At 39.9% G+C, this 11,892-nt stretch overlaps 1 protein-coding gene across 3 annotated transcripts; it reads left to right on the top strand.

The window, feature by feature from the left end:
- Positions 1–338: 338 nt before the first annotated feature.
- LOC306864938 (myosin-6-like) lies at positions 339–11,196 on the top strand (the record flags this gene model as incomplete). 3 transcript variants are annotated; one of them, XM_079409250.1, is made up of 37 exons in its annotated part: positions 339–539; positions 639–782; positions 870–1,026; positions 1,133–1,160; positions 1,248–1,353; positions 1,441–1,533; positions 1,649–1,712; positions 1,811–1,909; positions 1,993–2,096; positions 2,220–2,358; positions 2,450–2,568; positions 2,681–2,830; positions 2,930–3,100; positions 3,212–3,521; positions 4,053–4,114; positions 4,199–4,404; positions 4,499–4,622; positions 4,725–4,861; positions 6,130–6,385; positions 6,493–6,735; positions 6,815–6,991; positions 7,084–7,229; positions 7,311–7,401; positions 7,495–7,884; positions 7,967–8,093; positions 8,189–8,307; positions 8,402–8,598; positions 8,695–8,878; positions 8,977–9,142; positions 9,228–9,352; positions 9,434–9,742; positions 9,836–10,039; positions 10,147–10,443; positions 10,581–10,685; positions 10,779–10,874; positions 10,961–11,095; positions 11,176–11,196. In XM_079409250.1, 37 exons carry the CDS (start codon positions 339–341, stop codon positions 11,194–11,196), a joined length of 5,802 nt encoding a protein of 1,933 aa, XP_079265376.1. The 3 variants fall into 3 exon arrangements, with proteins under 3 accessions (XP_079265376.1, XP_079265375.1, XP_079265374.1); XM_079409249.1 differs by having other exon boundaries at positions 4,044–4,114; XM_079409248.1 differs by having other exon boundaries at positions 4,038–4,114.
- Between the last annotated feature and the right edge of the window lie 696 nt (positions 11,197–11,892).

Raw genomic sequence — 11,892 nt, 5'->3', positions numbered from 1 at the left:
AGACCAAGGAAGATCTCCTGGACAATCCTCACAATCACTGCTTCCAGAACTGATACATAAAGATATAACCATTACAATTTTGGGTTAATGATCAGAATCCTATCATTGTTCTGAAACAATAATGAGTCTATTGTTTCGTCCTTACAGTAACACCAGCTCTGCAGTCATAGTGTACAGAGTTTGACAAACACAAGGTGAGAAGTTTTGCATCTCCTAAAATTTTTTATCTACAGTACTGAAATGCCAGTGATGCCAGTTACGTGTTGATAGTGCTTCTGTGCAGTTTTTGTCAAAGAAGGACGTTATATTTATAAGGCTGTTTGCTTCTAGGTTTCAGAATGTCTGACGCCGTCATGGCAGAGTTTGGCTCTGCTGCTTCCTTCCTGCGCAAGTCAGACAAGGAGCGTCTGGAGGCCCAAACTCGGCCCTTCGACATGAAGAAGGAATGCTTTGTTCCTGATCCTGAGGTTGAGTATGTCAAAGCCTCCATCACCAGTAGAGACGGTGACAAAGTCACTGTTGAGACTGAATTTGGAAAGGTAAGGTCTAATCTTTGGACTGATTATACACAGCAATGGTATCAATGTAGAATAGATTTGCAGTGTGAATGCTAAAACATTTTGGTGTGGCTTCTACAGACCGTAACTGTGAAGGAGATTGATGTTCACCCTCAGAACCCGCCAAAGTTTGATAAAATTGAGGACATGGCGATGTTCACCTTCCTGCACGAGCCCGCTGTGCTGTTTAACCTCAAAGAGCGTTACGCAGCCTGGATGATCTACGTGAGTGATGAATGAGAGTCTAAATCAATCTACCACAATTACTTGTGTGTATAATTGTACCGAACTTATTCATTTGTCACATTACAGACCTATTCAGGGCTGTTCTGTGTCACTGTCAACCCCTACAAGTGGCTGCCAGTATATGATTCCTCTGTGGTCAAAGCCTACAGAGGAAAGAAGAGGACTGAAGCTCCTCCTCACATCTTCTCCATCTCTGACAACGCATACCAGTACATGCTTTCAGGTTAGAATTGTATTTCACATTTATTCAACTAAACAACTTGATATGATAAAATATTATACATAAAACAAAGAATAAAAAAAATTTCTTTGTGAATTTCACCCAACAGACCGAGAGAACCAGTCAGTCCTGATCACGTAAGTGATTTCAGCCTCACTTTTTTGTGAAATTAAATGTACTTAATGTGTTTAAATGATAAAAATGTCAATTGTTTTAATCCACAGTGGAGAATCCGGTGCTGGAAAGACTGTGAACACCAAAAGAGTCATCCAGTACTTTGCCAGCATTGCTGCTGTAACTGGGAAAAAAGATGCAGCTTCTGAGAAGAAGGTGAATATAGCCACAAAACTACCTGTGCTAAAATAAACAATATGAATATTACTTGATATGGATAAAAATGATATGGTTTGTTTATAGGGTACTCTGGAGGATCAAATCATCCAAGCTAACCCTGCCCTGGAGGCCTTTGGCAATGCCAAGACCATCAGAAATGACAACTCCTCCCGATTCGTAAGTCCTCCCTCATAGTGGAGAACGCATTGTGTCCAAATGGTGTATATTGCATATAATTGATATAAAACAAAAATTATGTGATTATTAATTATTTATTTTTCTAACTGAACAGGGTAAATTTATCCGAATTCACTTTGGTGTAAGTGGAAAATTGGCTTCTGCAGATATTGAAACTTGTGAGTATGCTTTATATTATCATGGTTATGATTGTAAAACTGTAATACATACAAATATTTTTAATGCAGCAATAACTTTGTGAATTTTCCTAATTTAGATCTGCTGGAGAAGTCTCGTGTCACTTACCAGCTCAAGGCTGAGAGAGACTACCACATCTTCTACCAGATCCTGTCTCAGAAGAAACCAGAACTGCTGGGTAAAATCACCCGTCACATCTATTACATTACTGTTTCTAATTAGAAGAGTATTTTTCTGATCTATGTTCCCATTTCTCCTTAGAGATGCTGCTCATCACCAACAACCCCTATGACTACGCCTACATCTCCCAAGGAGAGACACAAGTGGCATCCATTGATGATGCTGAAGAGCTGATTGCCACTGACGTTAGTAACATATCTCTATATCAAACAAAATATACATAAATTAGAACCGTTGTGAAGTGCCACAAAAAGGATAATAAAAGTAGACTTATATTATTGCTTTGTCATGCTGCTTTCAAATGGCAGGATGCGTTTGATGTGCTGGGCTTCACTACAGATGAAAAGGCAGGCATCTACAAGCTGGTTGGTGCCGTCATGCACTACGGCAACATGAAGTTCAAGCAGAAGCAACGAGAGGAACAGGCAGAGGCTGATGGGACTGAAGGTAAGTGATGGTGTACAATCATTACCACACTGCCACTGGTGACTTTTTAATAAATGGTTCTAAATTGAAACAAACCACTTTTCTTCACAAGATGCTGACAAAGTAGCATATCTGATGGGCCTGAACTCTGCTGATCTCATCAAGGGTTTGTGCCACCCGAGAGTTAAAGTAGGAAATGAGTGGGTGACCAAGGGACAGAGTGTCCAACAGGTGAAGAAACTTTATATAATGTAAAATGTAGAGCTTGGAAATCACGTTAAAACAAAACAAAAAAAAAGCTATATTTTAATAATGTTTTTTAATGTTCTTCCACTCCTTTCAGGTGTACTACTCTATTGGTGCTCTGGCAAAGTCAGTGTACGAGAAGATGTTCTTGTGGATGGTTGTGAGAATCAACCAATCACTGGACACCAAACAGCCTCGCCAGTACTTCATTGGTGTGCTGGATATTGCTGGATTTGAGATCTTTGATGTAAGACGACATCAATGGATTTTTGTTATTCTAAAACAAATAAAACAAGCAGTGCAACCTGTTTGACCAATGTGATTATATAATATATTCCACCTGCAGTTCAACACCTTTGAGCAGCTGTGCATCAACTTCACTAATGAGAAGTTGCAGCAGTTCTTCAACCACCACATGTTTGTGTTGGAGCAAGAGGAATACAAGAAGGAGGGTATTGAGTGGGAGTTCATTGACTTTGGCATGGACTTAGCGGCTTGTATTGAGTTAATTGAAAAGGTGGGTTTATGTGCAGAAATATTAATTATAATTAAAAAATGTGTTTTGTGTGTTCTCGCTTTTTCATATTATTTACACTATATTTTTTCCATTATACTTTGTTCTCTGCAGCCTATGGGTATCATGTCCATCCTTGAAGAGGAGTGCATGTTCCCTAAAGCTAGTGATGCAACATTCAAAGCTAAGCTTTATGACAACCATTTGGGGAAGAATCCTACTTTCCAGAAACCCAGAATTGTCAAGGGTAAACCAGAGGCCCATTTCTCCCTGGTTCACTACGCTGGCATTGTTGACTACAACATTTCAAACTGGCTGGTGAAGAACAAGGACCCTCTTAATGAGACTGTGGTTGGACTCTTCCAAAAGTCTACTGTGAAGCTGCTGTCATTCCTGTTTGCTGGATATGCTGGGGCTGACTCAGGTGTGTACTGATCTTCAGTAAAGCATATTCAGTATTGGGTTGGGTACCGTTCACATTTTAACCGGTACGGTACCGGTACCTGAAATTCGGTACCGGTACCTTTTTTCGGTACTTTACTCTGTGTAATAACAAAACATTTATTTCGGTGAAAAAAATAAGTCCAAAACTCTCAATTTCAACATTTTGAAAAATAGGGCCCTAGAAATGTAAACACACTTCAGAACATTTCGGTTTTCCCTGTGTATTGCGTTTTAAAGAGTTGCAGGAGTGACATCATGTCACGAGGTCTCTCTCTCTCTCAAAAAGAACGCCCAAATGTGTTCTCAGGTACCGAAATCTGGTACTAAATAATTTAATGTGAATCGGTACTCTGTAGTACCGATTCAATTCGGTCAGTACCCTTAAATGTACAGAGTTCGGTACCCAACCCGAATTCAGTATACTTTTTTTTCTATGGTTTGAACTGTAATGTGACATGCTAAAACACTTTTATTTCACATTTTCTGTTGGTTTCAGCCCAAGATGCCAAAGGTGGTAAAGGAGGTGGCAAAAAGAAGGGTTCGTCTTTCCAGACTGTGTCAGCCCTTCACAGGGTAAGGATTATTAAAACAAATAATCTAAACAAAAAGTTCAAAATTGCATACCTTACAATGTTATGGTTTATTTTTCAATCACAGGAGAACTTGAACAAGCTGATGACCAACTTGAGGTCGACTCACCCTCATTTTGTGCGTTGCCTGATTCCCAATGAGACTAAGACTCCTGGAGCGATGGAGAATCCTTTGGTCATGCACCAGCTGCGCTGTAACGGTGTCCTGGAGGGCATCAGAATCTGCAGAAAGGGATTTCCCAACAGGATCCTGTATGGAGATTTCAAGCAGAGGTGAAAAACCTGAAAGAGACACTAAAATAAACACTCAACTAAGCATTTTAATGCACAGGGGGTAAAACTTTGTTACTTTTGTACCTCTTGTTAGATACCGTATTCTGAACCCATCTGCTATCCCTGAGGGTCAGTTCATTGACAACAAGAAAGCTGCTGAGAAACTGCTGGGCTCACTGGACCTTGACCACAGCCAGTATAAATTAGGACATACTAAGGTATAAAATATTCTAACAAAATTTCTCTTCACTTAGCCAATTCAAATTATCATAATAGTGTAAAGAAAAAATAATAAATAAATATTGACATATTTTGTAAAGGTGTTCTTCAAGGCTGGTCTCCTGGGTACCCTTGAAGAGATGCGAGATGACCGTCTTGCTCTCATCATTACTGGGATTCAAGCAAGAGCTCGCGGTATTCTCTCAAGAATGGAGTTCCAGAAGATTGTTGAGCGCAGGTTAGTGTAATTGTAATTAGGGGTGTAACGGTTCACAAAATTCACAGTTCAATACGATACAGTGGTGTCACGGTTCGGTACGTTTTCGATACAGCAAAAATAAAAAAATGCTAATTTTTTATTTATTAAAACTATTTTTTTTTTTACTTTGAACAATGATGGAGCTACTTGTTGGGGTGTCTTATTTAGCAGCATATAAAACAAAAACAGCTCCAGTTTGAAGTATTCCAGTTGATGTTGCCTATTATCATGTAGCAGATTAATCTTTTCCAATAATTTTAAATTGATTTTTACCTTTTATGGGCATTTTTTACCTTTTATAAACCATTTTTTTTCTAAAAGTGTGCATCACCTTTTGAGTAAATTTTTTACATTTAATCAGTCAATAAGACATTTGGGCTGTTGCCAAGCAAATGGAGTCAGTATTGACAAAATTCACCTTTGCAATGCAGAGAAACATAGAAGTTGCTTCTGAATGGCAGTTAGATGATTTTACACAATGTTTAACACAGCTCAGAGGAACATGTAATGCCTTTAAACTGCAGTTACAAATGCATAAATGTTTTGATATTTTAAACATAAAACGTTGGCAACTAACTGATGTTTGAAATTAATAAAAAAATTAAAAGATACTTTAAATGTGAAATTAAAACCGCCAGCAGGTGGCAGCAAGTCACTGTTAACAAGTGAGTCGTTCGTTGCGATTGAACCGAATCATTTAACAGGCGATTAATTCAGGAACTAAACATGTTGCTCAGAGACGCAAAACAGTGCTGTGCCTGTGTTTGGACTTATTTTTGTTGGCAAAACTGAGCAAAAACAGGCAATATCAATTAACTTCTTGCTTATTGAACTGCTGTAAAAATCTTTTGTAATCATGCTGATTTTTGGAGAGAAAAAACGGCACTCTACTGTGATATTGATTAACTATATGAAATTATGTAAATATATAGGCCTACATTTTCTGCCCCTATATCTTGAATTTTGTGATCATTCTAAATGCATTTTAATAGACTGAATCGTGCAGTGAAAGAACACACTCTCTATGCGCACACGCACTAGTCTAACCTAATAGGATAATATGCTGTAATAGGATTAGTCTAACGAATCGTTCGGTTTGTAATGCATGCCGAACCGAAAGCCTCGTACCGAACGGTTCAATACGAATACGTGTATCGCTACACCCCTAATTGTAACGTCTTCTTATTATATTGAAGAAGATATCCATCACTTTTGTCTATGTTAACATACATTGAATTACTTTGCAGAGATTCTTTGTTGGTTATCCAGTGGAACGTACGTGCCTTCATGGGTGTCAAGAATTGGCCCTGGATGAAGCTCTACTTCAAGATTAAGCCTCTGCTGAAATCTGCTGAGACTGAGAAAGAAATGGCCAACATGAAGGAAGAATTCACCAAGCTGAAGGAGGCTTACGCCAAATCTGAAGCCCGCAGAAAGGAGCTTGAAGAAAAGATGGTTTCTCTACTCCAAGAGAAGAATGACCTTCAGCTTTCAGTGCAGTCTGTAAGTTCACGTGGAAAAACGTCTTTTCTCTTTTCACAAATCCAAAAAATAAAGAGGAAAAAAATCTAAATTGTCTATAAATTCTCTTTTTTTTCTTGCTCTGATAGGAGCAAGATAATCTTGCAGATGCTGAGGAGAGATGTGAGGGTCTGATCAAGAGCAAGATCCAGTTTGAGGCCAAAGTCAAAGAACTGACTGAGAGACTGGAGGATGAAGAGGAAATGAATGCAGAGTTGGTTGCAAAGAAACGAAAGCTGGAGGATGAATGTTCTGAGCTCAAGAAGGACATTGACGATCTTGAGCTCACTCTGGCCAAAGTGGAGAAAGAGAAACATGCCACTGAGAACAAGGTTAGTGGTTATACCTTTTATAGATTTGTCAGCATTACACATTTTTGAGTGTTTACCGATCTAATGCTCTTTTGCTTAGGTTAAAAATCTCACAGAGGAAATGTCAGCACTTGATGAAATCATTGCTAAGCTGACCAAGGAGAAGAAAGCTCTGCAGGAGGCCCATCAGCAAACGCTGGATGACCTCCAGAGTGAGGAAGACAAAGTCAACACTCTCACTAAAGCCAAAGCCAAGCTGGAGCAACAAGTGGATGATGTGAGTACCACAAAATCTCACTCTAAACACCTTAAGTATGATATGTGATGTTTCACAAGACAAGGCATATTAATTATAGTTTATATAATAAGCTTGAGGGATCCTTGGAGCAAGAAAAGAAGCTGCGCATGGATCTTGAGAGGGCAAAGAGAAAGCTGGAAGGTGATTTAAAATTAACCCAGGAGAGCATTATGGACTTGGAAAATGATAAACAGCAAATGGAGGAGAAGCTAAAGAAGTAAGAATATTTAAAAAAAAAAAAAATTTATTTGGAAAAAATATAATTAAATCACTCAATTTTTTTGATATCACCTTTAAGGAAGGACTTTGAAATTGGACAGCTCAACAGCAAAATTGAGGACGAACAAGCCCTTAGTGCCCAGCTCCAGAAGAAACTGAAGGAGCTGCAGGTATATTTAAACCAAACAAGAATGAATCATATAAATGAATCATGTAAATTCAATAGGATTAATTCCAAATCCTTCAATTTTCTCCATTTTTAGGCTCGTATTGAAGAGCTTGAGGAAGAGCTGGAGGCTGAGAGAGCTGCCCGTGCTAAAGTTGAGAAACAGAGAGCTGATCTGTCCAGAGAACTGGAGGAGATCAGTGAGAGGTTGGAGGAGGCTGGCGGAGCCACTGCTGCCCAGATTGAGATGAACAAGAAACGTGAAGCTGAGTTCCAGAAGCTGCGCAGAGACCTTGAAGAGTCCACTCTGCAACATGAGGCCACCGCTGCTACACTGAGGAAGAAACATGCCGACAGTGTAGCTGATCTGGGAGAGCAGATCGACAACCTTCAGAGAGTGAAGCAGAAGCTGGAGAAAGAGAAGAGCGAACTGAAGTTAGAGCTTGATGATGTGGTTTCCAACATGGAGCAGATTGTCAAGTCAAAGGTTAGTGGCAACAAATAAGACAGATTACATGAGACTGCAACGTAAAATCAATATCACTCACTTTCTCATTATATTTTATTAGAGCAACCTGGAGAAAATGTGCAGAACTCTGGAAGACCAGATGAGTGAGTACAGAACCAAAGCTGAGGAAGGCCAGCGCACAATCAATGACTTCACCATGCAAAAAGCCAAGCTGCAAACTGAGAATGGTAAGGTTACAAAATCTAGCAATTTTAATTACAATTTTCAGTTAAAAAATTAAAATTAGTCATAACTATAAAACTTTTTTTTTTTGCCATTTCAGGTGAACTGTCCAGACAGCTAGAGGAGAAAGACTCCCTGGTGTCTCAGTTAACCAGAGGCAAGCAGTCCTACACTCAGCAGATTGAAGACCTCAAGAGACAACTAGAAGAGGAAATCAAGGTTTGTTCTGCAATCCATTTAAGTTTTTCCAGAAGTTGAATCCTTTTTGTTACCAGAAACCACATCCAAGTAACTGACTATTTTGTTCTTTCAGGCTAAGAATGCGCTGGCCCATGCAGTTCAGTCTGCTCGTCACGACTCTGATCTGCTGAGGGAGCAGTTTGAGGAGGAGCAAGAAGCCAAGGCTGAGCTGCAGCGTAGTCTGTCCAAGGCAAACTCTGAGGTGGCTCAGTGGAGAACCAAGTATGAAACTGATGCCATCCAGAGGACTGAGGAGCTGGAGGATGCTAAGTAAGTAATGGGAAATATACTACTTGGTTTTATGTTTATATTTTTTTCATCATTATTTCTAACCAATACTTAAAATCTCCACGCTGACACAATTAGGAAAAAATTGGCTCAGCGTCTTCAAGAAGCAGAAGAAGCTGTGGAAGCTGTTAATGCTAAATGCTCCTCACTGGAGAAGACCAAACACAGGCTGCAGAATGAGATTGAAGATCTCATGGTGGATGTGGAGAGATCCAATGCTGCTGCTGCTGCTCTGGACAAGAAGCAAAGAAACTTTGACAAGGTAATGCAACAAATTAATGTGAATATTTTTTTTTACTTTTGTCTTACTTTAATAATTTTATTAGACATTAAATAAACACCTAATTAAATGCCTAACAGGTCCTGGCTGAGTGGAAGCAGAAGTATGAGGAGTCTCAGACTGAACTAGAAAGTGCCCAGAAAGAGTCTAGATCTCTTAGCACTGAACTCTTCAAACTGAAGAACTCTTATGAAGAAGTCCTGGATCATCTTGAGACCATGAAGAGAGAGAACAAGAACCTCCAAGGTAACTATATTTTTGGTTACCTGCAGAATTAACGGATGATGTCTTCAGCATAAATTTGCTTTACAGTTATTTTTCTGTCTAACAGAGGAAATCTCTGACCTCACTGAGCAACTTGGAGAGTCAGGAAAAAGCATACATGAGTTGGAGAAAATTAGAAAGCAGCTGGAGCAGGAGAAAGCAGAGATCCAGACAGCCTTGGAGGAGGCTGAGGTAACCTTAAATTATCATGTCTTTTTTGGTCACATAAAGCTGATTTAAGACAAAGGACTTAAAACTGTTTCACATTGAAAGGGCTCACTTGAACATGAGGAAGGAAAGATCCTGAGAGCTCAACTGGAGTTCAATCAAGTAAAGGCTGATATTGAACGTAAGCTGGCTGAGAAAGATGAAGAGATGGAGCAGGCCAAGAGGAACCAGCAGAGAATGGTTGATACCCTGCAGAGCTCACTTGAATCAGAGACTCGCAGCAGGAATGAAGCTCTCAGACTGAAGAAGAAGATGGAGGGAGACCTCAATGAGATGGAGATTCAGCTCAGCCAGGCTAACAGACAGGCATCAGAAGCCCAGAAGCAACTCAAGGGTCTTCATGGACATCTTAAAGTATGATGAATCTTCAACTCAGATTTTAAGACTCTTCAGTGAATTCCAATATCGTTCTTCAGCCTATTAATTTGTAAAACTTGTCCTTCACAGGATGCCCAACTGCAGCTGGATGACGCTCTGCGTGGTAATGATGATCTCAAAGAGAACATCGCCATCGTGGATAGACGCAACAATCTGATGCAGGCTGAACTGGACGAGCTGAGATCCCTGGTGGAACAGACTGAGAGAGGAAGGAAACTGGCCGAACAGGAACTGCTGGACGTCAGTGAGAGAGTTCAGCTCCTGCATTCTCAGGTATGACACATCTGTCCACATATTCACACTAACAAAAACTTCAAGCCCTCTCTTAGTACATAATATCATCTAGAGACTATATGAATGTCAATATTGTCTATGTTTAGAATACTAGCCTGCTGAATCAGAAGAAGAAGCTGGAGGGAGATAATACTCAGCTTCAGACTGAGGTTGAGGAGGCAGTGCAGGAGTGCAGGAATGCTGAGGAAAAAGCCAAGAAGGCCATCACTGATGCTGCCATGATGGCAGAGGAGCTGAAGAAGGAGCAGGACACCAGTGCTCATCTGGAGCGCATGAAGAAGAACATGGAGCAGACCATCAAAGACCTGCAGCACCGTCTGGATGAAGCTGAGCAGATCGCCATGAAGGGAGGCAAGAAGCAGGTCCAGAAACTGGAAGCCAGGGTTAGTTTATCAAACTCGTTTCTTAATGATGCAATATCTATTTGTACTTTTTGTAAAGATTATTAGTGCTGTTCATTAATATTTGTGTTCAGAGCTTCAGAGTTGGTGAATTTAAAATAATTTTTTGGTTTGGGTAGGTGAGAGAGCTGGAAAACGAGGTGGAGCTGGAACAGAGAAAGGCGAGCGAGTCTGTGAAGGGAGTCCGGAAATATGAGAGACGCATCAAGGAGCTCACCTACCAGGTCACTGTCATACAAATAAATGTTGTTGTTGTTTTTTGTTTAAGTCATACCATATCGATGACAATGAAGTCACTTTGTACCCACTGTTTACAGACTGAGGAGGACCGTAAGAATCTGGCACGTCTTCAGGACCTTGTTGACAAACTCCAGCTGAAGGTCAAGTCCTACAAGAGAACTGCTGAGGAGGCTGTAAGTAAACAATGCCACTTGGATATTGAAGTATTGTTGTCTCTGTATTATTTTTAACAATATGTTCTTGTTAATGTGATTTTCAGGAGGAACAGGCCAATTCTAATCTGGGCAAGTTCCGTAAGCTGCAGCATGAGCTGGATGAGGCAGAGGAGAGGGCTGATATTGCTGAATCTCAGGTCAACAAGCTGAGAGCCAAGAGCCGTGATTCAGGATCCAAGGTATTTTTTTCTGTCCAATTACAAAATCTGATATAGTACACTACTATGATACCTACATTCTCTTTCCTCTCTTATTACAGAAAGGACATGATGAAGAGTAATCCTCCACTATAAAGCTTTTGTTTGCGTGAAACCACATTCATGTACTGGTTCTGATCAAGCAATAAAAACTGCAATTCTGAATTCTTGTGTCTGTGGTTTTGTTTTCCATTTCTGTTTTAACATTCAGTCTCACTGTGTGTGCAAAAGCGGGCATTAAAGGTGTGATGAAAAACAACAACAACAAAACCCAAACAAACATAATGTAAATCTATTAAGTCTGTGAGTACACTATATGGACAAAAGTATTGGGTCACCCCCTTCTAATAAACAGGTTTGACAACTTAAGTAATGTCCATGAGTATAAATCTTAATGTTTAAGCATATAATGATATTCTAGGGAAGTGTGTGCTTCTAATTTTATAGCAACAGTTTGGACAGGACCCTTTTCTATTCTAACATGACAGTGCCTCTGTGTATAAGGCACGGTTCAACAGTTCTGGTCTGCAGAAAGCAGCTGAACACCTCTGGCGTGACTTTAAATGCAGACCTTGAGCCAAAAACTCATCACCAAACACCAATGACTCGAACTTACGGATACAGTCATTTTAGACACGTCCAAAACTGTTGCAACAGAGATAGAAAGACAGTTTTTAAATACATGAATTATGTTTCCATCTGTTGCCACAGTTTTGGAAGTGCATTTTTCTGTTCTAAAGATGGGGGCGTCCCAATACGTTTGTTCATATACAAGTCAA

The sequence above is a fragment of the Barbus barbus genome, assembly GCF_936440315.1.
Source record: "Barbus barbus genome assembly, chromosome: 46".
Taxonomy (NCBI): Eukaryota; Metazoa; Chordata; class Actinopteri; order Cypriniformes; family Cyprinidae; genus Barbus; species Barbus barbus.
Note: the sequence above shows the minus strand (reverse complement) of the source record. Positions and strands in the feature narration are given on the sequence as shown.